The sequence below is a fragment of the Sus scrofa genome, chromosome 15 (genome assembly GCF_054392235.1).
Source record: "Sus scrofa isolate SSC_HxYL_T2T_F1_AM1 chromosome 15, Sscrofa_HxYL_maternal_Yorkshire_Landrace_v2.0, whole genome shotgun sequence".
NCBI classification, from domain to species: Eukaryota; Metazoa; Chordata; class Mammalia; order Artiodactyla; family Suidae; genus Sus; species Sus scrofa.
In genome coordinates, this window is record NC_139397.1 from 98,485,739 (window position 1) to 98,513,153 (window position 27,415).

The window sequence follows — 27,415 nt, forward strand, 5'->3', positions numbered from 1 at the left end:
TTGTAACAACACCTCTTTATTACATGAATCCGAATACACAGCAGACCAATAGTGTTCCCTGAAATTTAACAATCACATTCAATAAATGCCTGATAGTGCATTCCTCAACACTAATTCCAAGGAGCTCCCTTCGAAGTCCCTTTATAAAGCCTTGCACGAAGAGGTTAAGCACCAGTAGGAAAGACTGTTGCTAGCAGTTTTGTTTTACCATCATCAACAATGACAAACATGCAGTTTTTTCCTTCTACGTACATGGCATTGTAAAATGGGTGCTACACTCTGCCTATGGTACAAAGTTTATAAATACAATATACCAATACAAAGTTGAAGCCATTAAAAACAGCTTAATATCAACTACTGGGAGAGAATGAAATCTGGAGTGCTGATGGAATCTAGGAAGAGCTTTAGAAACAACACACAAACTCAAACATTATAGTAAACATTTTACTTGGGATAGGGTGAAAAGGGGAATTTCTTATGAGCTACTGAAGGGTTTTCTAAGTTGTTCCAAGTTTACTTTCTTTCCGCTATTATCTTTAAATACTGCAAAGCGTTGTGAGCTGCGTCACTCTGTGCATTGCCACAGGAAATCCCAGAGCCGTGACAGACTGTGATGGGACTGGTGGACAGTTCAGCGAGACATTGGTACTGTCCGTTGGCACTCAGTTCTTCTGCAATGACACATTCAAACATGATGATTAGCACCACGTGCTTATAAAGCAGATCCTTTGTAAAAGCAAACAGTTAAAAAAAAAAAAAAAGCAGCAATACAGTTTTGATGTAAGTCTTTCTTCCTAAGCATCCATGGTATACTACTCTACTTACTCATCATCTTTGTCATCCTTGTACAATTGCCCAGGTACAGCCATTTCAAACACAGCTGTCCTTAATCACCTGGGGAACTTTAAAGAAACACAGGTGCTTTCGCCTCACTCCAGCCTGCTCCATCAAATACTCAGAGTTGGGGATTAGATGGGCCAGATTCCTACATTTCCAAAAAGCTCCCAAGGTGGCTAGTTGAACAGTGACTGCAAATTACTGAACCATAGCAACTTCTTAAAAAGGGAAAAAAACATTTGCTAGAGGACTGGATAGACTGTATTTTCCGTCATGAAGTCCAGTTATTTTTAGTAGATAATCTGAACAGAAAAACCATGGTTCAGGGCAAGACCTCCCTTGTGACTGTGACATCATGTTCTTTGGTTTTAATTCTGTGCAGAGTTTAATTCCATACTGTTATAGGGGTTAGGATGTTTTAAAAATAATACCTGAACTTCAAAAACAAAGTTTTCTCATCAACTGATGAATCACTCTTACTAAGGATAGTTTAATGAGACAGGGAAAGATGCAGAAACAGGTGAGTTACAATTTCTTTAAAGTGGTTATGATTAAATGTTATTTCAGCTAAAGTTAGTATAGTATAAATTGTCCAGATAGAATGGGATTATATAGTGTATGAAGAGGCTTTCTAGTTCTAGTATCTAGGTTCTTTTCATTGAGATAAAAGTCACATAATATCAAATTCAGCATTTTATTTTTTTTTATTTTTATTTATTTATTTATTTATTTTTTGTCTTTTGTCTTTTTGTCTTTTGTTGTTGTTGCTATTTCTTGGGCCGCTCCCACGGCATATGGAGGTTCCCAGGCTAGGGGTTGAATCGGAGCTGTAGCCACCGGCCTACGCCAGAGCCACAGCAACGCGAGATCCGAGCCGCATCTGCAACCTACATCACAGCTCACGGCAACGCCGGATCGTTAACCCACTGAGCAAGGGCAGGGACCGAACCGCAACCCCATGGTTCCTAGTCGGATTCGTTAACCACTGCGCCACAACGGGAACTCCAAATTCAGCATTTTAAAGTGAACTTATTCAATGGCATTTAATACATTCACAAGGTTGTCCAAACACCACCTCTATCTAGTTACAAAACATTTTCAACAGTTCTTTTTTTAAAAAAATTTTATTTATTTGTGTCTTTTCTGGGGCCGCACCCACAGCATATGGAGGTTCCCAGGCTAGGAGTCTAATTGGAGCTGTAGCTATCGGCCTACGCCAGAGCCACAGCAACTCCAGATCTGAGCCGCATCTGCAACCTACACCGCAGCTCATTGCAACACCGGATCCTTAACCCACTGAGCAAGGCCAGGGATCAAACCTGCAACCTCATGGTTCCTAGTCGGATTCGTTAACCACTGAGGCACGATGGGAACTCCCTGTTTCAACATTTCATCACCCCAAGGGAAAACACCATACCTACTAAGCAGCTGCTCCCCCAGCCCTTGGCGATTACCAGTCTATGGATTAACCTATTCTGGATAGTTCATGTAAATGGAATCGTATGTGACTTTTGTGTCTGGCTTCTTTCACTTAGTATGTTTCTGAGGTTCATTCATGTTGTAGCATATATCAGAACTTCAGTCTTTTTTGTGGCTGAATAATATTTCATGTATTTACCATAATCCATTCATCTGTTGATGGACATTTGGGCTGTTTTCACCACTTGGCTATCATGAATAATACTGCTTTAAACATACGTGTACAGGTATTTGTTGGAATATCAGTTTTCAATTCTTTGGGATATATACTATTTACTTAGCAGTAGAGTTGCTAGATCATATGGTAACTCATTTGAGGAGCTACAAAACTCATATCTTCCACAGTGTTGGAACCAGTTTACACTCCCACCAGCAATGAATGAGGGCTACAATTTCTTGACATCTTCAGCAACATTGGTTATTTTCTATTTTATTTATCATAGCCATTTTAGTGGGTGTGAATTGGTATTTCACTGTTTGGATTTGCATTGTCCTGATGCTTAATAATAGCGAGCATCTCTTCATGTGCTTGTTTGGCCATTTGTATATCTTCTTTGGAAAACACTGAGGTTCTTTTGAAAGTAATTGCAAAGAAATCAGTCAAATTAACTGAACATGATTTTTAGACTTCTGTTCTATATTTATAAGAACTAGTTTTTTAAAAAAGAACTATTTAGAAGCATTTCAAAGGTATCATTAATTCATAATCTCAAAAATCATCTTCTGTTTCCATTTTTCCTAGCTTTAAAACCTTCCATAGTCATATTCATGACATGGCTTATTCTTCTCTGTATCTCAAACACCCAACAAAGGATAGCTACTTAACAATTATTTTTTGAATGAATGTTCTCTCATGCAGCTACTTCTGATCATCTTTCTGCATCAACCCCCAGGTTCTGCATCATTTTCAGTATATTAAGACTTTGCACCTGACTCATTATTCAAACCCAAAGCAGCAGAGAAAAGCAGAAGTTCTTTCAGCTCTAAACACCCTATTTTCCCAGTGCTAGCTAGTAGTTCTGGTAAGTTCCCACAGGTCATTGAGGCTGGAATAAGGAATATCAAATTCTTCACAAACTAGACTGATATTAAATCATAACAACCCACACACACACATCAGCCAGTTATAAACTGCATTAAAAGAAAATTCAGGGAGTTCCCGTCATGGCTCAGCAGAAACAAATGACTAGCATCCATGAGGACACAGGTTCAATCCCTGGCCTTGTTTAGTGGGTTAAGGATCTGGCGTTGCCTTGAGCTGTGGTGTAGGGCACAGACGCAGCTTGGATCCTGCGTTGCTGTGGCTGTGGCGTAGGCCAGCAGCTGTAGCTCTGATTTGATCCCTAGCCTGGGAACCTCCATATGCTGCAGGTGTGACATTAAAAAGACAAAAAAGAAATTCACTAACTTGCATTCCAGTCTGTCCACATTTGTCTATAAGAATGATTATGGGCTAGAGAAAATATAGAAGTTGATAGCTGAGATGAAAGAGCTATAAATTGACTTTTCCCCTTTATCTTCCAGAACTGGCACAGAGACAAAGTGGAGAGAAGAGGTCTGTGCCGCCCCCAAACCTCGTGCTTGTTCCAGAAATGTGAGTGCCTTTTTTGTCAAGGTGCCCATCAGGGCTAATTTAATAGACACTATATGTGCAAGGATTCTTTTAATTTGGCTCTGTCACTGAAAAGTCTATGTTATCTAAGGCAAGTGTCTCAACCTTCCCATGCCCTGCTTTCTTCACTTATATATAAGGATGACAGCATCTACTTCACAGGATTAGAGTAAGGATTCTGTGAGTTGAAATGTGTAATGTCCTTAGAACAGTCTAGCATGTAGTAATTCTACAAATTATAGCTAATGTTTTTATTATAACTGTATAGAGTCCCCTCTATTTTTAATATTTATAAGAATGGGAGGTATCAATGATATCTATTACTGCTCTGGTAATCATATATAGTCAGAATCCCTGAACAATGAAAAAAATCATAATAAAGATTTTGTTTCTAAAAAATTTTTGAAGAAGAAACATGTTTTGCGATAAGCCAAAGTAAAAAAAATCATACCTATATCCAAATATGTTATATTAAAACCTTGCTCCTTGGCGATTTCACTGAGCAGCTGGATGTAATCTGTGTTAGGAATACTGAGGAGGCTTCTTTTCAGTAAGTTGATCTTCTCACCAGGGGAATTCCTCAGCGAATGCCAAGTACAACCTAAAGAATGTCCTACCACATTTGTCTGAAAAGCAGAGATGAAGATTAAGGACTCTTAACTTAGACTGGGTTCCAACACTATTATAAGTATTAATTAAGTGCTCACATTTAATACTTTATAAAGAATGTTTAAATGGATAACATTTGATTAACTTTTCAATTTAAACAGCACAAACAAGTACACATTTAACAAATATCATGATGTTAAAACAGAAGGATGTGTGGAGTTCCCGTCCTGGTGCAGCGGAAACAAATCTGACTAGGAACCATGAGGTTGCGGGTTGAATCCCTGGCCTTGCTCAGTGGGTTAAGGATCCGGTGTTGCCATGAGCTGTGGTGTAGGATCGCAGACAAGCCTCAGATCCTTCGTTGCTATGGCTGTGGTGTAGGCTGGCAGACCCCTAGCCTGGGAACCTCCATATGCTGCAGGTATGGCCCTAAAAAGCAAAAACAAACAAAAAAACCGAACAGATGTGCAATTACATACTGGAAGTATTTAGAAATAAAAGTATAAAGGTCTCAGTCAAATTTTCCTTTTTCCTTTTTTTTTTTTTTTTTTTTTTTGTCTTTTTGCCTTTTTCTAGGACCGCTCCTGTGGCATATGGAAGTTCCTAGGCTAGGGGTCCAATCGGAGCTGTAGCTGCTGGCCTACGCCATAGCCACAGCAACACAGGATCCGAGCTGCATCTGCGATCTACACCACAGCTCATGGCAATGCCCGATGCTTAATCCACTGAGCAAGGCCAGGGACAGAACCCTCAACCTCATGGTTCCTAGTCAGATTCGTTAACCCCTGAGCCATGAGGGAAACTCCTCAGTCAAATTTTCTGATGGTGATGTTAAAATATGTAACATACTTAAGAGCACCATAAACAAATTTAGAAACATAGCTGACCCTTGAACAAGTGGGGGCTAGGGCAGCTGACACTCCTCACAGTTGAGAGTCTACATATAGTTAATAGTCAGCCCTCTGTATACCAACTGTGGAGGGTACAGTACTACAGTATTTACTACTGAAAGAAAAATCTGCATAGAAGTGGATCCAAGCAGTTCAACCTGTGTTGTTCAAGGGTCAACTGTAACCGAATGTGCGTAGAGTGATTTATAAATTAAAATAGAAAAGATTTTTTGTATTGTTATGGTTTCTTGTATTAAATACCCATCTCTATAACAGACAACTACAAACCAGAAAACAAAGAAACAGCAGAAAAGGTTAAATGTGCAAGTCTGTGAACATGTCATTCAAAACAATGGCATGATGTCAAAAAATTATCAGACTTATCCCAGAACCCAACCAAGTTTATTTTTTTGTTTTCTTTATCCTTTTCCTCTTTTATTTTTCCCCTCTAAACTTTTTCACTTCTGTTATGAGAATGCTTTACATTTTCCCTGTTAGTTTATGGTTCTTAAATTACTTTCACATATTAGGCCATTAGAAAAACCACAAAATGGAGTTCCTATCGTGGCACAGCGGAAACAAATCCAACTGGGAACCATGAGGTTGTAGGTTTGATCCCTGGCCTTGCTCAGTGGGTTAAGGACCCAGCTTTGCTGTGAGCTGTGGTGTAGGTCACAGACAAGGCTCAGATCCTGCATTGCTGTGACTGTGGCATAGGCCGGCAGCTGTAGCGATGATTGGATTCCCTAGCCTGGGAACCTCCACATGCCACGGTGCGGCCTTAAAAAAAAAAAAAAAAAAAAAAACACACACACAAACCAACGAAACACAAAAAACTACTCTCTGAAGTAAGTAGGGCAACCCATCCTTAGGTCTTATTTATCAATGAGCTTAAAAGAAGTTAAGGGATTTTCAAAAGATCATAAAGATGGCCATGATAAAGAACTGAGTAGGTGTCCCCACTGTGGCACAATGGGATCGGCAGTATCTCTGAAGCCCTGGGACACAGGTTCCATCCTTGGCCCAGCACAGTGGGTTAAGGATCTGGCATTGCCACAGCAGAAGGAAAAAAACAAAAGAACTGAGTAATAATTTACAGAATTTACTAAATAGAATTTTACACTGGAACTTTAAAACATACTGTTTTGTTTTCTTTTAAATCATTGTTCATTCATAAAGTAAAAGTATGCCTGTAATAAGAACAAATACACAATGAAGAATAGTCTATTTTCCTTACCATCCCTCCCCAGACTTCTGCTCCACTCCCCAGAGGTAAGTGCCATTAAACATTTCTTCAGTATGCTTCTATAAATGTTCTACGCATATTTAAGCACACACACATAATCTTCTTTTTAAACAAAAATGATAGCTTACTCTTCTATATCCAATGTTATTCATTTTTCTTATATCATTGCCCATATATGCACTACATTTACCTCAACAGTCTCCAACTATGGGTTTTAGGTTGTTTCTGGCTTCTTGCTTTTTACTAACAATGTTACAATGAAACTCTTTTGCACTTGGATGACTTTCTTTGCAGAATAATTTCTAGAAATAGAACTGGTGAACCAAAGAACATGGATGCTTTTAATTTTGATAAATACTTCCAATTATTTTTGAACCAATTTATACTTCCATCAACTGTCTTGGAGGGTGTTTGTTTTCTCACACCCTTGACAATACCAGGTATTGTCAAACTTTGTGGGTTGTGTCAATCTAAGGTGAGAATAGTACCTTGTTTAACTTGCAAGAATAAAGTTGAACATCCCCCACCCCCACCCCCCGAGCTATTTGTTTGGCTTCTGGGTTGTCTTTTTTATTGATGTGTAAGCTTTGTATATGGTATTGAAGAGTCCCTTCATAGCCATGTGTTGAAAACAGTTTGTTCTCACTTTGTTTTTATTGGCTTTATATATAGACATTTTGCTGTGCAAAAGGTTTTATGTAGTTAAATTTACGAATCTTTACCACTTCTAGGTTTTAAGTTATGCTTAAAAGGCTTTTCCAGGAGTTTCTATAGTGGCGCAGTGGAAACAAATCTGACTAGGAACCATGTGGTTACGGGTTCGATCCCTGGCCTGACTCAGTGGGTTGAGGATCTGGCATTGCCGTGAGCTGTGGTGTAGGTCGCAGATGAGGCTCGAGGGAAGCTCTTCCATGTTTTCTCATATAATTTCAGTTCTGATGTTTACATCTTTGGTCAGCTTGAAATTTATTTTAAAAGAATAAGGTGCAACATGCAACCTAAATATATGTCACATACACGTGTGTGTGGGTACATTTTCACCCCAAAATGTGGCTGTAAGTTGTTTCTATACCATTTATTGAATAATCCAGCATGTTATCCACTGATTTAAAATCTCACCACTGCCATATACTATTTTCCTATATGGATTAGCATCTATATCCTCTGTCTTTTCTGGTACAAATATTTATTTTAACCTACCAGAGTTTTATAGTATGTTTGATTCTCTGATGGGGTATAACCTCACCTCCTGTACTCTTCAGTTTTTTTTGACTATTCTTAAGTTTATTTTTCCAGATAAACTCAGGCTGTATTAAGGTCCAAACTTAATTCTGGTAGATTCTGACTGAGACTATATTACATTTTTATCTACTTACAGTATTGAGTCCTTCTATCAAAAATAGGTAGCTTTACACTTAAAACCAGTTTCTGCTAAATTCCTCCATAGAGTTTTAAAGTTTTTCTCACTTGAGTCCTGCACATTTCTTTTTAAGTTTATTCCATGACATATTATCCTCTTTTCTACTATTGACAATGGGCTCTTCTGCATTCTACTTCTTAGTATTTGTAAATAGGAAAACTATTGATTTTTTTTCTAGTGTACTTTTGCAGGACATATTTTCTATCTTGCTATAAAATGATCAATGTCACCAAGCTTCATATATTTTACTAATCAAAGTAATACATACAACAAAAAAAGTCAAACAGCACAGAATTATAAAAGCAAAAATCCCCATCCCTACCTTCAATCCCCTTTCTGGAAGCAATAACTTTCTATTTTTAATTATTCTGGTGGTTACCTTTGTAACAGAAATAATATGAGAAAGTTATTGATTTTATATATTAATCTTATGACCAGTTACCTTGATGAACTCTTATTATTTCTAGTAGTCTTTCTCTAGGGTTTTACAGGGATACAGTCCTATTATTTGCAGTTAATGATTGTTTTCATCTCCTCTTATTTTCAACCTCTTACTGCTTTCTCTTCCCTGATTACGTTGGTTGGTGCTTCTAGAACAAGGTTTTTAAAAAGCAGTATCAGTGTGCATCCTTTTCTTATTTCTGAGATTAATGGGAATGGATATAACATGTAAACATGTAACTATAATTTTGATTTTTTTCCTGAGATGTATATTTTAAATTACAATACAAATATTTTAAAAGTGTTTATCAGCAATGATTGTCAATTTTTCTTTGCCAACTTTTGAGAGGATTATGATTTTCTCCTTTGACCCATTAAAATGATTAATTATAGTAACAGCTTTACCAGTATTGAAATACCCTTGCATTTCTGAAATAAACCCTATTTGTCTACAGTATATTACTCTTTTAAAGTTCTACTGACTATTAAGGTGTTTCACGATATGGGAGATTAATCCATAATTATTTCCACTAACTCTGATTATGTTAGTTCTGAAAAGTAAAATTTAAAAGCTTCCCATATGTTATATACATATTGCCTGGAAGAATTTAAACAGCATTGAAGATTATCTCTTCAAGATTTAACAGAATTCATCTGCAAACCTGTGTTTTGTGATTTTGGTGTTATCTCTGATCCAATTATAAAAGAAATGAATGCAATATTTTATATTTTTCTATGAAAAAACTAAAACCAAAATTATATTACTTACTCATAATCTTTTTTTCCTACAGAATGAGTCCCTATTTTACCATAAGTTTAGGACCCTGCTTCACTTATTTCCTACCTAACATACTACTCTTGATAATGTACCACAAGATATATGTATCTACGAATATCAGAATCTCAAGTAATATACCATGAGTATCCAGATCTCTTAAGCTCTGTAGCTGCCTACTCAATATCTTCACTTAGCTCCTCCACAAACACTTCAAATTCAATATATCCTACATTTAGCTCATTCTCTGCTCCCCCTCAAATCCTGCTCATCTTCTGGGTGTTGCCCATATTACTGAATGGAATCACCATCTACTCCAATAAAAAAAAAAGTTTATTTCCCCCTTTTTCCTTACTCCCGACATCCAATCAATTACCATGCCTCATTCACTTCAGTATTCTAAGTAATTTTTAAATGGACCACTTCACCTGAACTACCTTAGTCTAGGCCAGCATCATTTCTCATCTGCTTTTCTATGACAACACTGTAGCAGGTCTCTTTGACTCTAATAGTCATTCATTCACCATAATGCAGCCAGTGGTTTCCCCTGCAATGTATAAATTAGATCTTGTCCTTCCCAGATTAACTTTATCCTGAGGGTAGTACATAGTCATTAAATAAAGTTCCATCTCCTTAATATATTTCTGCAAGAGTCAAACCCTCTTTACGCCTCATTGAGATCCCCTCCTTCCAACACTATGCTCCAGCCATCCCAAACTACTTTGGGCTCCTAGACCACAAAAATGTGTCACTTCTGGAGCTTTGTGCCTGATCTGTCTTTCATTCATTCATTCATTCATTCATTCTTTTTAGGGCTACACCCATGGCCTAAGGAAATTCCCAGGCTAGGTATCAAATCAGAGCTGTAGCTGCCGGCCTACCCCACAGCCACAGCAATGCCAGATCCAAGCCACGCCTGCGACCTACCCCGTAGCTCATGCAACGCCTCATCTTTAACCCACAGAGCAGGGTCAGGGATCGAGTCTATGTTCTCTTAGATATTAGCTGGGTTCATTACTGCTGAGCCATGATGGGAACTCCTTTTTTAAAAAAATATTTAATTTTATTGGAGCATAGTTGATTTAAATGTTGTATTCATTTCAGGTGCCCAGCAAAGTGCATCAGTCATTCATACAAATACTTTCATTCTCTTTTCCCATATAGGTTATTACTGTACATGGTCTTCTCTAAAATTCTTTTTCCTGTTCTCATTCTATAGTCTCAGCTTAGATATTATTTCCTCCAAGAAGTCTTCCTGAAACCCCATCTTAGTTGGAACCTTTTCCTATGTTCCCAAGAAGCCTATGTGAGGATGAGTCTGTAGGGATATTTCTCTTTGAGTACTATAAACTCCTTAGGGCCAGAGATATCTTACTCATTATATGCCGGTATCTAGCATAAAGCTTGGTACATAATGAGTTCCTTAAATGTATGCTGAGTGGATAAAAGAGTGGATAAACCAAGGCATGGGAATGAATTGTCAGTATGAAGGCAAAAGTGTCACTGCTGGCCTTCCATCTTTGGATACCATCATATTATTCTGAATTTGTGCCTCTCATGCCCTCTTACCTGGTCACCCCTGTGACCCTGACTCATATAAAGCAAACAGCTAAAGTTGGGGTAGTATATAATTCAGCAATTAAGAGATTTTTAAAAACTGCAACTGTGAAGTGATCTATACAAAAAGAATCTAAACAAGCTCCTATAGCAAGAGACGCTTAATCACATTAACACCATAGATCTCTGATCAGTACTCACCAAAGAAATGTGGTTCTCTGGAGAAATGTTACTGAACTTAGCAAGAAATTTCTCAGCGGCATTTCTCTTGGCTTGTTTCTTTGATGCCCCCTTTCCTAAATAAAGAAAATAGATTTGGAAAGGAAGTTAGTGTCCATAGAGAATGACCAAATGTTTAAAGTACTGTGTTTGATCAGAGAACAATCTCCTGGTTTTTGTACACCATTCTTTGACCTGACATCTTTGCTTGGTGTGCATTAGGCAACTATTAGTTTTTGCATTTTGAAGGAATTTCTTTAATATTTAGTAGTTATGCTTTGTTTTTCTTTTCTTTTTTCCTTTTAGGGCTGTACCCACTGCATGGAAGTTCCCAGGCTAGGGGTTGAATCAGAGGTACAGCTGTTGGCCTATGCCACAGCCACAGCAACGAGGGATCCAAGCTGCATCTGAGACCTCTACCACAGCTCATGGCAGCGCCTGATCCCTGACCCACTGAGCAAGAGCAGGGATCGAACCCACATCCTCATAGATACTAGTTGGATTCGTTTCCACTGCACCACAACAGGAACTCCCATACTTTGTTTTTCCTTAATAGTTACATTTCCCTGTGTCTAGCTTTAATGAACTATATGTAGTTTAATTCTTACTAAATATTCAAATTTACCAAGGGACATTTGAATTACAAATCCTATTATAATATAAATATTATAATATAAATCTTACTATTTCTTGCTTGTGATCTCCTGTACAATGACAACTACATGAATGAGGAGGCCATAGGAGATGATGGAGTTGAAAGACACCACAAATATCATCCACCTCCATGCTTTACTTTGCACATTTAAAAACTGAGGCCCAGGCAGGGAGATAAGCAATTTGCCTAATCTTGCAAATCAAAGACTGCCCCAAGAATGGAAGCTGAGGAGTTCCCGTCATGGCTCAGTGGTAATAAATCTGACTAGGAATCATGAGGTTGCGGGTTCAATTCCTGGCCTTGCTCAGTGGGTTGAAGATCCGGCGTTGCAGTGAGCTGTGGTGTAGGTCGCAGACGTGGCTCAGATCCCAAGTGGCTGTGGCTGTAGCTCCAATTCGACCCCTAGCTTGGGAACCTCCATATGTCGCGGGAGTGGCCCAAGAAATGGTCAAAAAAAAAAAAAGAATGGAAGCTGAGGTTCCTACTTCTGGCCCAGTGTTTTCTGCCCTGGCCCACACTGAACCTTGAGGGCAAATGCTTGCCTATTACTTGAAACTAATATCCACCCAAGGTAACATCCATTTCAAGCCACTTTAAAAAGGATAAAAACAGGCTGGAGAAGTTAAAATAGGAATCCTCACTATTAAGGAATCCTCGCTTTATTAAGTGACTTTTTTTCTCATAGTTTATGGCCTATAGAGCACAGAGGTTGCTGTAATTCAAAAGGTTAATTACTATTTTATTTTTATTTCATCGCAATTTTTTGCCATCAGCCTCTTATGAATCATCTTGTTTTCGGAATTCCCATTGTGGCTCAGCAAGTTAAGAACCTGACTAGATCCCTGGCCTTGCTCAGTGGGTTAGGGATCTGGCATTGCCGTGAGCTGTGGTGTAGGATGCAGCTTCAGATCTGGTGTGGCTGTGGCAGAGGCCAGCAGCTGTAGCTTCCATTCAACCCCTAGCCTGGGAACTGCTATATGCTGCAGGTGCGGCCCTAAAAAGAAAAAAAATATCTACTCCTAGTCTTCCTATCTTCTAGAATAGCTATTGAAACTCCAAGATATTTACTACTGCTTTTTTCTCCAAAATGACTTTTAAGTCACTATCATATCAACAAAGATTGTTTAAATAGTTGATTATTTGTCTTTCCATTACCAACCCATGATTTTAAAAAATAACAAAATAAGAAGGACAAGTATTCTTCTTCTTCTTTTTTTTTTTAGGGCTGCACCTGTGGCATATGGAAGTTCCTAGGGGTCAAATTGGAGCTGCAGCTGCTGGTCTACACCATAGCCACAGCAATGCCAGATCCAAGTTGCGTCTGTAACCTACATCACAGCTCACAGTAACGCCAGATCCTTAACCCACTGAGTGAAGCCAAGGATTGAACTGGCATCCTCATGGATAATAGTCGAGTTCTTAACCTGCTGAGCCACAATGAGAACTCTACGACAAGTATTCTTAAGCCAAATATTTACACTTAGACTCAACTAGAGAAAGTTAGAGACAGTAGACTAGGAGTGTGTCAATTTTTTTTTCTCCAGAGGAATATCTGAAAAATCACAGCATAAATTTCTATGATCATTTGTCATCTCAAAATATTTCAAATGTCTTCAATTGTATGAGGGTAAGAATAAATAAGTACCAGTTTCCATGAATGATTCTAGCCTGCAAATTGTGGTATATTCTCTCTTGTGCGCAGGTCCTCCCTCCTGGGAAAGGGTATATTCTGGAAGTCTCCAGCCATGATGAATAGCCAATTCCTAGAAAATTGAGATGAGGCTTTAGTAGTCATTTTTACTATGCAATGGCTCAATCACATACATATTCTTTCATGATTTTGCTCTCATTTCTATTTACATGTTTGCAAAGAATAATGATATTCGGCAACAAAAAAATGAAAGAAGACCCTCTATTTCCCAGAGATATTCCACATTTTCTATCTGATAGGCCCATAATCCTAAAACTGAAGCAGTTTCCTGCTGTGAAGGATGTTCTCCCATTAGGCTGTAGTGAGCTGACATCAAAGAATTCGAAAGAAAAGTTACTTTCACCCACTTTGGGAACATCCAAGAGAACATCTATAGGACTCGTGGCCATCAGTTCCGAAAGCCTCGCCCCTTCTAGCTAGAACCTTCCATACACACGGCTGCCTAACTGACTGCATTCGATCAAGAGCAGATGAGCAGACAGCAAACACACACACCCGAACAATGTGAGGAGCAAAGGGGAAGAGAACTACAGAAAAACTCTTAGAGCAGGAAAGAGACCACAAGACTGGTTGGATAACAGGGAGGGGACTTGTCCAACAGAGCACATGGATAATCCGTAAGAAGGATCTTCTGCACACACAAATTCAAAGCTGAATATATTGTTTTGGTAGAATTAGCAAAAAAGCAGATAACTTCCTTTTTCTTGAGTTAGGTAACTCAACTTGGGTTCTTTACAAAGTCTTCTGTCTCAACAGAAGTAGAGAGATTTGTCACAAGAGTGGCAAGAAATATTCTAAAAATATAAAACACTCTACCCATGTGCACTGAGGTCCTGTTGATCTCAAATGAGAATTCCACAAACCAAAGGCAGATACTGTATATGGGAGAAAATCCAAAATGTAAATATTTAAATAGGAAAATAATTTCAAGTTAATGCTTTAATATCTAATGACCATAACTTGGAACACAAAATATTATACCATCTAATCTTAAAAATATGAGTTCCTTTTTGACCCCTGTGATAATATCAACATTTTTTTCAGTAGACAGAAAGTTAAGTATGGAAAAGCTGTGCCACTTACCTGTAATGAACCAATAGGATTAAGCTGGTTCTTTGGTTGCTTGGAAGGGTCAGGCATTAAGGGGTCAGGAACTGCAAAGCTAAACATTTTTATAAAGTATTATAAAACAAAGGAATTTCCCCAGTTATTAAATAAAGGACAAGCATTTTCCATTCAGCTCTCCACACCTTTCCTCTTGTATTTCCTTTGACATGGAATGCCCTTCTTGCCTTCCTCTTTTATGAGAATCTAATCTATCCATCTTCCAAGGTACACTTCAACACTATTTCTTTTCAGAAGCCTGTTCTTTCACCCCAGTGGAACGTGATTTCTCCCTTCTTTGAACCATTTTGACATTTGGTTTGACCTTTCCTCAACCAAATTATTTTTATCTTATGTTATATAGTCTTAACAACACATGTAATTTGTCTATCCCTCACCACGCCTCTCCCTTGGCCAGACTGTGAAATCCTTGATAGTAGGGTCTAAGTATTACTTATCTTTATAAGCCTTGCAGTGCTTTACATATAACAGATGCTCAATGAAAAATATATTTAAGAAAGCATATTCTTGTTCCAACCACACAAAAACAGAAAACTAACAAATAGCCAGGAAATTCAGCCTGGTGATATAAACCATACAGATCATAAATCTAGTTTTTGTTACAGCCCTAAAAAGGGCTGTATCCAAGGCATGTGGAGATTCCCAGGCTGGGGGTCTAATCGGAACTGTAGCTGCCGGCCTACGCCAGAGCCACAGCAACAGCAACGCCAGATCTGAGCCGTGTCTGCGACCTACACCACAGCTCACGGCAACACCGGATCCTTAACTCACCGAGCAAGGCCAGGGATCGAACCCACAACCTGATGGTTCTTAGTTGGATTCGTTTCCTCTGCGCCACGATGGAAACTCCCAAATCTAGCTTTTTAACCCAGATAATTATGGAAGACTTGGTTTAATCTATCATCTGCTCCATGCTAGGACAATCCTCCTAAGATTTATAAGTATCCTGCATAAAATAGATGGCTGGCATGAATCTGATTTCAGTATGTGGAGACTGATTAGGGAAAAGAGAACAACCTCTTCTAAGTAGTGTGAAATTACTAGTTACTCGGGTGATGGACGTCTAACGGGAATAAGCTGTATTCCAGGTGATTACCACCTAGGCAGCTGAAGAGTCATTTCTTCCATGACCAATGGGTTGAGTTACTGTCATTTCCTCAAAGTTCTTTTCCATCTGCCAGAATTTCAAGCTTTACATAGGCTGATGTGATTCACTTACAATACTGTATACTTAAGATACCCAAATAATTGTCATGGAGAAGTGAGAATGTCTCTGTATCAAATCCGGCCCTTTAAGCCTGATTTAGAGTTTAGTAATCCCCATCTTATCTGTTAAGAAGCACTAATTCATAGCAAAGTTGGTGAACCTTTTTGGCTAACAAAGTGAAGTGGCCATGTGCAGAAAGGACACTCTGTGTGCTCATTTCTTTTCTTTTTGTCTCTTCTAGGGCTGCATCCCCAGCATATGGAGGTTCCCAGGCTAGGGGTCGAATTGGAGCTGTAGCTGTCGGCCTACTCCACAGCCACATCAATGCAGGATCTGAGCTGCGTCTGCAACCTACACCACAGCTCATGGCAACGTCGGACCCTTAACCCACTGACCGAGGCCAGGGATGGAACCTGCAACCTCATGGTTCCTAGTCAGATTCGTTAACTACTGTGCCACGACGGGAACTCCTGTGTGCTCATTTCTATGAATATATGGAACACACTGGATTGCACAGAAATAGCATGGCCAGTCAGGGGAAAATCCAAAACCTGCCATGTCATTTGGCATGTCCAGAAAGGTAGCATAAATCATTTATAATATATGTCCCTGGAGTATCAAGCATCATTTTGTGAGATCCAGGGCTTTCTCTGTTTGGTTCTAAACTACCTGAAGGGGTAGTCCTAGTGGTTAGGACTCAGCCTTTTCACTGCTGTGGCCCAGGTTCAATCCCTGGTCTGGGAATTGAGATCCCACATCAAGCCGCTGCAAAAACGGCCTACTACAGTTTATAATCACTTAGAAAAAAAGGAAGAACACCGCATGAGAACTTAAATCCATCCCTAAACCAAAAGTTTTGCCATGGTTGGGAAACAAAAAACCCATCCTAAATTCCCATGGGCCTCTGCTGTCAGCTAGGAGCAGATAGAGCAGACTGTACTCTAGGTATATTTGAGTGCATGTAAAGAGAAGAATTTGAAGGCAAAGTGTGCTCCTGGATGTGACCGTTTGAAACCAAGAGATACAACTTTGTGATACTGGAGATACTCCAAGACCAATACTCCTTCCAAAAGCACCTAATGTGACAACACATTTATTCTGGAAAGATATGTCAAGAATAAACATCCCATTTAACACCCTCTTGTATCTGGTGTATTCTCTAGTAGAAGGAAATCTTTATCTCCTTCCACATTAGAGTTCCTTAAAGAGTACTTTTAGCTGATCTTTTTTCCCAGCTCACACCTTTTCTAGCTCTACCTTCAATGCAGAAATAGTCTTTAATACAGTAAGATATTTGCCAGAAACACCTTGGTTTTCTACTGTCGCACCTCATCTGGGAAAAAAAAAAAAACTTAAAAAGCCTAGTTCCTAAGAGCCTTCATTTAATCGTTAGTTGCTGGTTTCATTTCTTAAGCAGAAAGTTGTCTTCAGTGGATGACAAGTCTTCACAAGGAAATGGAATTTTAAACTTGATATTAACAAGTTTACTTGGTTGCTTTTGTGAGCATGTTCAAACTTTTAGTCTTACCTCAGTCATGATATTTTTGAGCTGCAGAATACAAAGAAATTTAGCTCACCAAATACTTGCATTGGCTTTCAAAATGTTTATGGCAGCCTCTGCAGCTCTATGCTTCGCCAGCTTCTTACTTGTACCTTCACCTGAATTAAGGTTAAAAAACAAACAAAAACAAAACCTCTTTATACGCTGTGAAAATGTGAGGTTTGCACAGATCTTTGCATAATACAAAACGAAGTCACCACATTTTATATATATACTAGGTAATAAAAACATACACTACATTCAGTTATACACTGAAATAATATATTTACCATATGAAATTAATACATTAGGGAGTTCCCGTCATGGCACAGTGGTTAATGAATCCGACTAGGAACCATGAGGTTGCCAGTTCAGTCCCTGGCCTTGCTCAGTGGGTTAAGGACCCAGCATTGCTGTGAGCTGTGGTGTAGGTTGCAGACATGGCTTGGATCCTGTGTGGCTGTGGCTGTGGCATAGGCCAGTGGCTACAGCTCCAACTTGACCCCTAGCCTGGGACCCTCCATATGCCGAGGGAGTGGCCCGAGAAAAGACAAAAAAAAAAAAAAAGACAAAAAAAACATTAAAAAATCCCTGTGATTTAAAAGTTCTACATATTTAATACTACGTATACCTGACAAAAACCTTTATTATGTCTGCATTATATGTGCTTATTACATAAAATGATAATAAAATAGATCATGTCATACCTTCTGAAGAAATGCAATTTAATATATTCTGCCCTTATTTCTAGAGAGGAAATTCTTCTGTAGTAAGAAGTTTCCTTTAAAGGAGCCACTTACAGCAAAACTGTTTGACAGCAAAACGTGCACAATTTTACTCTAACAGCCCCTCCTATACAGGTCCCGCTGCTAGGCTAAGCATCACGGCTACTTGTTGGATACAGTGTGGGAAGGTTTCAATAGGGAATAAAGTGAGAGATTATGTGATGGGTTCTCCATACAGTCTGTATCCCTTATGTGGGTTACTAAGGGGACAGAAGGCAACAGCCCTGACTACTCACTGAGACTGATGTCTAATTTCAGTTAATAAGCCCACAGTCCCTTGTAAACTCCATTTTCCTTCTGAGTTCAAACTAAGTGTTGAGAATCCTTCTAAAGTGGTATCAGAATGTTGATGTCCATTCGTCTGGTGTGAAGAAAAGAAAAGGGACATGGAATACATGTCAAGCGTGGCCCTCAAGTGTCAGAAAACATACAAACCATACACATTTATCCACTAACACAGGTATTAGGGATATACAGCTGACCCCTAAACAATATGGGACTTAGGGGCATCAACTCTCTGCACTGTTGAAAATCCACCTATAACTTAAGCCAGCCCTCTCTTTCTGTGGTTCCTCTATTTCCAGCTTCCTTCATAACTTCAACCAACCATGGACTGTGGGTACTGCATTTACTACTAAAAAAGATCTGTGTATATGTGGACCCACATCACTCAAAACCATGCTATTCAAGGGTCAACTGTAGTAGAGAAGTAAATGGAGTCTCTGAGCTAAAGAGTATATAGCCTAGTGCCTGAGATTTTTGTCCATAAAAAGAGACCTGAAATATGGAGGGTTACGGCAGCCCCAAGTGCAGGTTGTAGGGTAGGCTACAAAAGGCACAGCTCCCTCCCATACTCTTGGTAAGGATTCAGGAAGGTTTCATGAAGGAGGAGATAACTAAACAAGGACTGGAAAGATTAGTAAAAGTTAGGTGAAGAAAGCTGGGGGATTAGGGAGGGCCGGTGGGCAGAAAAAGGAACCTGCAAAAGTTAAGAGGCAGCATGGCGTGTGGTACTCTCAAGCCCCACATCGCTGGGGACAGTTAAGAGCTTGAGGGAAGGAATTTTGAGATAAAAGGCTAGAGAGTTGAAGGGTAGGAGAGGTCAAAGAGTGATCTCCTAAATTTGTACCTCTCAAACTTCAGAATCTGCCTGGGAATTTCGTTAGAAGGCATGTTCTGATCTAGTAGGTCTAGGCTGGGGTCTGATATTCTGCACTCCCTTCAAATACTCAGATGAAATCAATGCTGCTGTTGTTATTCACACTTTGAGAAGTAAGATTGTCAGTCACATTAAGAAATCTGTAATCATCCAGAGGGTGATGTGAAAAACAGAATGGATTTTAAGAAGAGGAAGTATATGAAAAGATATGAATGCCAGAAAGAACACTATGGTTTTTATGTGGAAAATGGACACAAGACTAGAAGCTAAACGAGCAGCTTTGAGACTGTAACTATAATCCAAGTGGCTTGGACAGTAGCAATGTGAAGATGAGAGAAGCAGGCAGATTCAAGATATATTTAGGGGGTGTTCCCGTTGTGGCTCAGTGGTTAATGAATCCATGGGGTTGCGGGTTTGATCCCTGTCCTTGTTCAGTGGGTTAAGGATCTGGCGTTGCCGTGAGCTGTGGTGTAGGCTGCAGATGCAGCACAGATCTGGCGTTGCTGTGACTCTGGTGTAGGCTGGCAACTACAGATCTGATTCAACCCCTATCCTGGGAACCTGCATATGCCATGGGCATGGCCCTAAAAAGCCAAAAAAAAAAAAGAGAGATATTTAGGAAGTAGGGTTTGGTGGCAGACTGGGAAACAAGAGGAGGGAAGGGAAAGGATCAAGAAGATGTAACTCAAATTTCTACTGCGAGCAAATGGGTGATGAAAGGTGCTTCTATTGTGCTGGGGAGTGCAGGGGAAATGGGTTTGAAAGAGAAGATGGATTCATTTTGAGTCAGTGAGAGACTGAGGTGTCTTTGGGTCATCCAAGTGAAAATGTCTAGCAAGCACAGGCTGCTACACTGTTCTGTACCTGGGCCTGAGCTGAAGACAGATTTCAGAATTATCAGCCTTTAGGTAGTATTTGAAGCCATAGACAGATAAGCTTACACAGGAAGACAGGGCAGTGTGAGAAGAGTAGGAGGGCTGAGCAGTTGCCACAGGTTGTTAACCTCTGATCTAAAACTCACGGGGGGGGGGGGGGGAAGAGCTACTTTTTCTTGAAGTTTCATCCAACATTTACAAATAGACCAGCTAAAGCAGTAATGCAATGCTTATTCTATGATTCCTGTGAGGAATCTTCTAGCTAAAATCTAGCTACAATCCACCTGCCCCACACAGACAAAAAAGATCCCAAATTTTTTTTTTTAACGTGGCTTCAATTGAAAATAACGGGGACACAAACAAATGATGCCTTCAGATTACCAGATGGTGGAACTTCAGCCTTCCTGTTGAATATTTTCCTTGGCATTCTTCCAAATTAAATTTAGTAATCAATATTTTTTGTGTTTGCAATTAAATACATAAGAAATAAAATGTCTACAGGTGCAAATGGGCTACTTCAGTTATTATTTGCTCTAGCTCAATGACCATAGGTGAATCTGAATCTTGAAACTTCACTACTATGTGACCTTGGGCATGTTTCTTATAATCTCTCTGAACAGATTTCCTCAACTGTAAAAAAAAAAAAGGGAGATAACATCTTATTTAAAAAACTTGTACAGTGTCAAGAACTAGAAACTGCCACACAACATTGTAGTTGCTTGTTGCTTGCTTAGATAGAGTCCAGCATGGTACAATGGGTCCAAAGTGCCAAATGAGTCCAAACAGAGGGGAGCAGCTCAGAAAATTCTGAGGTCATGCCCTCTGCCATCTGCTATAACCTAAGAAACTTGACACTATCTACTAATTCAGCTATGCCTGCTCCAAGAATCTTTCCCGCTTCTACCTAATTCTTGGAAGAACCCTAGGAGGGTTCCAGGGTATGTTTCTGAGCTTCTCTTAGTATCTAGGGAAGAGAAAATTAGGGAATCAGAGGAGTTGAAACGTCCCAATGATCCGGGAAAGGTCCCAGTTTCAAGAGCCTGCTCCTCAATGATGTCTCTAGGACACTTTTCGGGAACAGAGAAGCAATACCAGCTCTTGACAGCCAACCTACAGGGTCATCAGGGTTAACTGTGCATACAGACCTGTGCAGGTTATGTCACCAACGGTTACTCTGAAGGTGAAAGTGGGCACGTGTATTTGCACATCGGATCTTTCACATTCATAAACCGGGATGTTCTTGGTCTTCATGCCGTATTCATGTAATACCTGAATTGGTGTTTTCCCCGGCTTAGCTGTAATCATCTTCCCCAAACTGCAAAAACCAGAAAAAGCTGTGCTTTGCACGTCAAAACGGGGAGGGAAATAGAAGCATTGAGACTAGTTTTAACAGCCCCTAATGGTGACGCCGAAGGCACCGAAGCTGCCCGTCGGTCAGGGCCAGACTGGAGAGGCTTACCAAGCCTCCGGACCCCGCCGCGGCGGGCAGAGGGCAGGGGGACGGAGGTCTTTAGGGAGATAACTTGAATGCGGGTAGAAGGGAGTAGCAAGGAAATCGGGAGGCACGCACGGGAGTTGCAATCTCCTAGGACCAAGCCGACAAAACCCACCGGGGTTGCCGCGTGCCACCTCCGCCCACCCCGCGCAGCCCGAGGTCACAGGAGGGGCGGGGCTGGGCCCTGCTGGAGACCCCGGCCAGCGCGCCAAGAGGGCGGGGCCGAGAGCTAGCCTCCGCTCCAGCAGCAGCAGCCCGGACGCGAGCGCCAGGAAGGGGCTTTACCCAGAATGCCGCTGGATAGCCGGCTCCCCCGCCCCCTCCTCTCCTGCCCACCACTCCTGGCCTTTCCCGGCTCGGTCCCTACCGCCAGGGCACTGACCTGAAGGTCCCGCTGTCCTCGCGCTCCAGCGGCGGAGCCGCAGCGCGATGCCTGCTTTGAGACATGGTGAGAAGGGACGGTTTTCCAGCGGGAGGAAGAGCAGTGCGGAGCTACGTTCTCGCTCACCGGGTCGGCCGGTCCCCGAGAGAAGCGATCCGGCGCCGACGCCGCCACCTCCTCCCCTCCTCCGACACCCCTTCTCCTCCCCTCTTGCGTCCCTCCGGGGGACGGGCGGGGGTGGAGCCTCCGTGCAAGAGCACGGTTCCCCGTTCTCCGTTCCCGGCCACGCCCCCTGCTGCCCCAGCTCTGGCGGAGCTCCTCGCCAGCCCCGCCCACCTGCTCTCCAGGCTCTCTAGTGCCCTCCCCGCCCTCCCCGCAGCCCCAGCAGTCCTCAGCTGCAGACGGTGCCCCGCCTTCTGCCCAGCGGCTTGAGGAGACCGCAGTTCTGTGTCCTTAAAAGGAGGCTGTTTCCTGCCTAGAGAGGCTAGTCCGCGGGCTTGCTAGCTTCAGAGTCTGTGAGGCCTGCAGCTCAGCCTTTTTTTTGAAGGGGTGGGTGGGAGGGGGGGAAGAAGACGATTGCGTCACTTTAAGAAAATGATTTCAAAATTTCAAATGCAAAATTGCCAGAGAGCCTGCCCCGGTCTGGGCCCGAAACGTGAGACTTGCAGCATATCGGCTCCTGAAGGCTGCGGGTGGGCTCGTCCTGTCGCTGAAGCCTGCCATTAGGTGATCGTGGAGACGTAGGGAGACCCACTTTTTTCACCCGGGATGGGCTTCATTGTCTTCGTCGACTGCTGAGTGCTAGGATAGCGGGTCCCAGCAAGACACCTTAGGTGTAAACGAAGGCTTTTCTTTGAACCCAATTCCAATTAACTGCTGCTTCTGCACACCTGTGTTGCTTGTAATGGCGTTTGCCTGGGATGCACCACCTTTGATGGGACTCAGCTACATGAGATGTCCTATCGCTGCTAGGGGTTTTGCTTGCAGAAATAACCCCTTGTACTTTCTCGTTCTGCTGGATTGCCTGGCACAATACTGATCACACGAAGAGACATTTTTGGAAACTTTTGTTAACTCTCGAACCCTGGATACTTGAAAGCAAAGAAAAAAAATCCGGATCTAATCAAAGTGATTTATATTACTTGAGGCTTGAAACAAGTCTGTTTTTTCTTCCCTCCCTCCTCCCTCTATAGATGTATATCTATTACTATCCATTGTTATGTTTTAATGAATGTCTTATTGAAGGTACCACATAGCCACTACTTCAGAATATGTTAATATCCACATAGCTATGGCAATACATAATTCCAGGACTCAGATTTGTTTCTAAAATTTATTTTTAGCCGTAAAATTCCTAAAAAACAAGCCTAGGAGTTCCCGTCGTGGCACAGTGGTTAACGAATCCGACTAGGAACCATGAGGTTGCGGGTTCGGTCCCTGCTCTTGCTCAGTGGGTTAAGGATCTGGCGTTGCCGTGAGCTGTGGTGTAGGTTGCAGATGCGGCTTGGATCTCGCGTTGCTGTGGCTCTGGCGTAGGCCGGTGGCTACAGCTCCGATTCAACCCCTAGCCTGGGAACCTCCATATGCCGCGGGAGCGGCCCAAAGAAATAGCAGAAAGACAAAACAAACAAACAAACAAACAAACAAACAAAAAAACAAGCCTAAACTTTATATACTTCTCTAAAGGTTGAGTAACCGAGATAATTATGAAACAAAAATAAATGCAGCAGGACCCTATGTGTCATCTCCAGCATAAGAAATCCCTAGCTCAGAGTTTATTCAGTTATATGTAATATGACTTAGTGTTTTATAAAGTTCTGCATACATTTGTTTCTGTATATTCTGCGAATTTATTTTTATATTAATCACTTGGTTTCATAAACGTACAAGGAAAAATGAATGAAATGTTCAAAGAATGAACTGTGTAGCATAAGGATTTGTAAGAGTACTTTTCTGTTGCCAAAATTATGTAATGGACTTGTGAAGGAATTCCCTTTGGACTAGATCCATTGTTGGTGGTGTCCAGGGCTCATGTTAGTGGCTAAATTGCATTGTTCCCCATAGGGCCATATGCTTCATTAAAACCTGGCAAATCACTATCACCTGTGACCCTCATCAAGGACATTGGTGATATTTAAAAATTACTAAGTTTTCTGTGTATATTTTAGTGTTATAGACTACTATTACAAATTAGACTTGCTTTTAGTATATCATTTTACACAGTTAATCTATAATTCATTACCTGAGCACACCAGGGGAGGCAGTGTTGTAAATTGTAGACTGGTAAGCCCCTTGGTGAAACCATGCTTTGTATTTTTAACATGAATAATTATATTTAAAATCAAGCAAAACTTAGTTTTATGCCTGATTTTCTTTGAAAATATGTATTTGTTATCTGAGGATTGCAGTTTATGACATTTTGATGCTTTATTAATATGTTTGCTGCTGCTACCAAGAGCTTTGTCAAGCAAGTTGGAGATGGAGGGAGATTAGTTCCTGTTCCAAGCCTCAGTGAGGCTGACAAATACCAACCTCTAAGTCTGGTGGTAAAAAAGAAGCGATGTTTTCTGTTTCCTAGATATAAATTTACCTCAACACCTTTTACACTGAAAGATATTCTTCTAGGAGACAGAGAAATTTCAGCTGGTAAGTTTAAATGTCTATTTTGGAGTGGCATTTTTATATAATTCATAATATAGCTCTTTCAGCTATATTATCAGTAATCTAAAATACATTGTATATGCTGCCTATGTTTGTAATATTTACATTTTCATTGATAAAGGTAACTCATTTTTAATAATAATATTAAGATCAGCAATGTCTAAAGTTTATATAGTATCAAATCTCTTATTGGTTGAATAATATCAAATGTATTTTTAAGATTATTTATTGTATAATTTAATTTCAGTTCTTTTATAACTTGATTTAATCAAATCAGCTTAGGATATGGCATAATATTTTTCTTTTTCTATAAAATGGAGGTATTATTTAGTCTTACCTCTCACATGGTTAAATGAGATGCAAGTCATTTATATTTATTTTTTTGATGAAGTTATTATGGTTGGTAAACAAATATATTATAGGCTAGATTAGAAATTGATATTTTAACAATTTTTTCTTATAAGCACTTGTTTTTCTTTCAACTAGCCAGTGAATCTTGATGCTTAAGTATTCTATAGGCTGAACAGAGAATTCAAGTTCATTTAAAGTACTCTGGGATATTTATTTCTTCTTGTTGTCAAATTAATTGAATAGCTGTTTTAAATCCTGGCTTGAATGTTGCATTTCTTGTCATTTGGGTAATCAAGTCTTAAATAATAAAGTAATGTGTTACTTTATATAATCTACGTTAGCTGAATCAAGATAGTTAAAATATTAATTTATTTTTCTTAAAGGTATTTCATCTTATCAGTTGTTGAATTATGAAGATGAATCAGATGTTTCACTCTATGGAAGGAAAGGCAACCACATTGTGAATGACGTTGGGATTAACGTTACTGGATCAGATTCCATTGCAGTAAAAGCTTCATTTGGTGTTGTAACCAAACATGAAGTGGAAGTATCAACACTACTCAAGGAAATTACTACCCGGTTGGTATAATAATCCTTGATATAATTCAATGTTTGCACTAAATATTTTAAATATATAGACTTCATTACAAAGAATGCTTAAAACACTGTTATATTTTACTAGTGTAATTTGTTTTATTTGTTTGAAATAATACAAATTAGTAATATATCCAAACTTTGGATAAGTTTAGATATCCAGAATCATTTGGTTTTATTTGTTTGAAATAATACAAATTAGTAATATATCCAAACTTTGGATAAGTTTAGATATCCAGAATCATTTGGTTTAAACAATATTTAATTGTTCTGCAAAACTGCTTTAGCTCTGCATGCATTTGCTAAACTATTAGATTAAAATAATTCAAAAATCTGCTTGCAACAAATATACTGAGAGAGTCTCCTCTAACAGACTTGTATAATAAGCATGTTTTAAGAACATAGAAAGAAGAAGCAGATTATTAAATTTCTTTCGAATGTACTTTATGATGTATATTGTCTGTCTGGATTTACTATTTTTAATTAAGGTGGATCATGAATAATATATGATAAGCAAAAACTGTACTTGATTGTATGTAAGTAGAAGTTACAGATTGTTGTGAATGTGTCTTCTTTATTTTAGAAAAATTAATTTTGACCACAGTTTGATACGTCAGTCAAGGAGCAGCAGAAAGGCAGTATTATGTGTGGTCATGGAAAGCATTCGAACCACACGACAGTGCTCTCTCTCTGTACATGCTGGAATTCGTGGGGAAGCCATGCGGGTAAACCACACTCATTAGACTTCTCATGCTAGAAAGCTGCAATGGGAATTTTTTACAGTTCTTAATTTTTAATAAACCTGTGTATTCTGTCAAATATTCAGATTAAAGAGCTGTAGTTGTACATAGGATTTTGCCCAGTAATTTTTTTTTTAGATTGTCGAAAAAAGATCCAAGAAAATATGGATTATAAATGTGTAAAATAATGCAAGCAAAACACTAATGCTTGTGAAATAATGTGCACAATGGAGTCCCTCATATTACTACTTAAATGCTGTTTTAAGAATGAAAATTGAGGCGTTCCCATTGTGGCTCAGTGGAAATGAACCCATCTAGTTTCCATGAAGATGCGGGTTTGATCCCTGGCCTTGTTCAGTGGGTTAATGATCTGGCATTGTCACGAGCTGTAGTGTAGGTCACAAACGTGGCTCGGATCCTCCGTTGCTGTGGCTATGGTGTAAGCCAGCAGAAGAATAAAAATTGGTTATTTTGAATTGTTTGATTTTATTTTTAAGTAATGTAGTTTATACTTGAATTTTTAAAAGTTGAGTTTATATTTTTATATTAAATTGATTTTTCTAGGAGTTCCTTGGTGGTCTAGCGGTTAAGAACTCAGCATTGTCATTACTGTGGCTTGGCTTTGATCCCTGGCCTGGGAACTTCCACATGCCTCAGGCCTGGCTAAATAAATAAATATATACATACATATATACATAAAATTTTCTAAAGTAATATTATCAACAGCCAAACATGCTTCATTAAGTGTTAAATCCTTTTAAAAAGTCTTGAAAGTTATTTGTGTTTTTTAGCTCAATTGTGATATTATTTGTCCTTGTCATCCACCTAATAATGACTTGATTTGTTTTATTAAAATCAATTGTTAGAAAGATAGGGTCCAATAATCTTTTCAAGTCTTTGCAAATGAAGGTTCTGTTTAGTGGTGACATTTAGGTAGCCACCAAATTGTTAACACTGGATCATTTTGGGGGCATGAACTGAATGAAACATTCATTTAATCGTTGATTGCTCTGGAAAGCTGTGGAAAGCTCTAGGGATTTTGGAACAGTG

The 27,415-nt window shown here is 39.7% G+C and overlaps 2 protein-coding genes across 3 annotated transcripts in view; one reads left to right on the forward strand and one right to left on the reverse strand.

Annotated features, from left to right (window-relative positions):
• PRKRA (protein activator of interferon induced protein kinase EIF2AK2) lies at positions 1–22,211 on the reverse strand. The gene is made up of 8 exons (XM_001927705.6): positions 22,020–22,211; positions 21,288–21,457; positions 17,361–17,442; positions 14,535–14,613; positions 13,386–13,503; positions 11,068–11,162; positions 4,380–4,554; positions 1–671 (listed from the first exon to the last, which is right to left on the reverse strand). The coding sequence occupies exons 1-8, from the start codon at positions 22,082–22,084 to the stop codon at positions 514–516; spliced, it is 942 nt and encodes a 313-aa protein (XP_001927740.1). The 5' UTR covers positions 22,085–22,211; the 3' UTR covers positions 1–513.
• Positions 21,968–27,415, forward strand: part of PJVK (pejvakin) — a 9,293-nt gene continuing 3,845 nt past the window's right edge. The window contains exons 1-4 of one of the 2 annotated variants that reach the window (XM_084999970.1): positions 23,041–23,177; positions 24,598–24,665; positions 25,415–25,610; positions 26,209–26,350. In XM_084999970.1, the coding sequence (XP_084856096.1) occupies positions 26,279–26,350 (72 nt within the window). In that variant the 5' untranslated portion in view covers positions 23,041–23,177; positions 24,598–24,665; positions 25,415–25,610; positions 26,209–26,278. Of the gene's footprint in view, positions 24,666–25,414; positions 25,611–26,208; positions 26,351–27,415 lie in introns of both variants that reach the window. The other variant, XM_003133509.7, reaches the window with a different exon arrangement.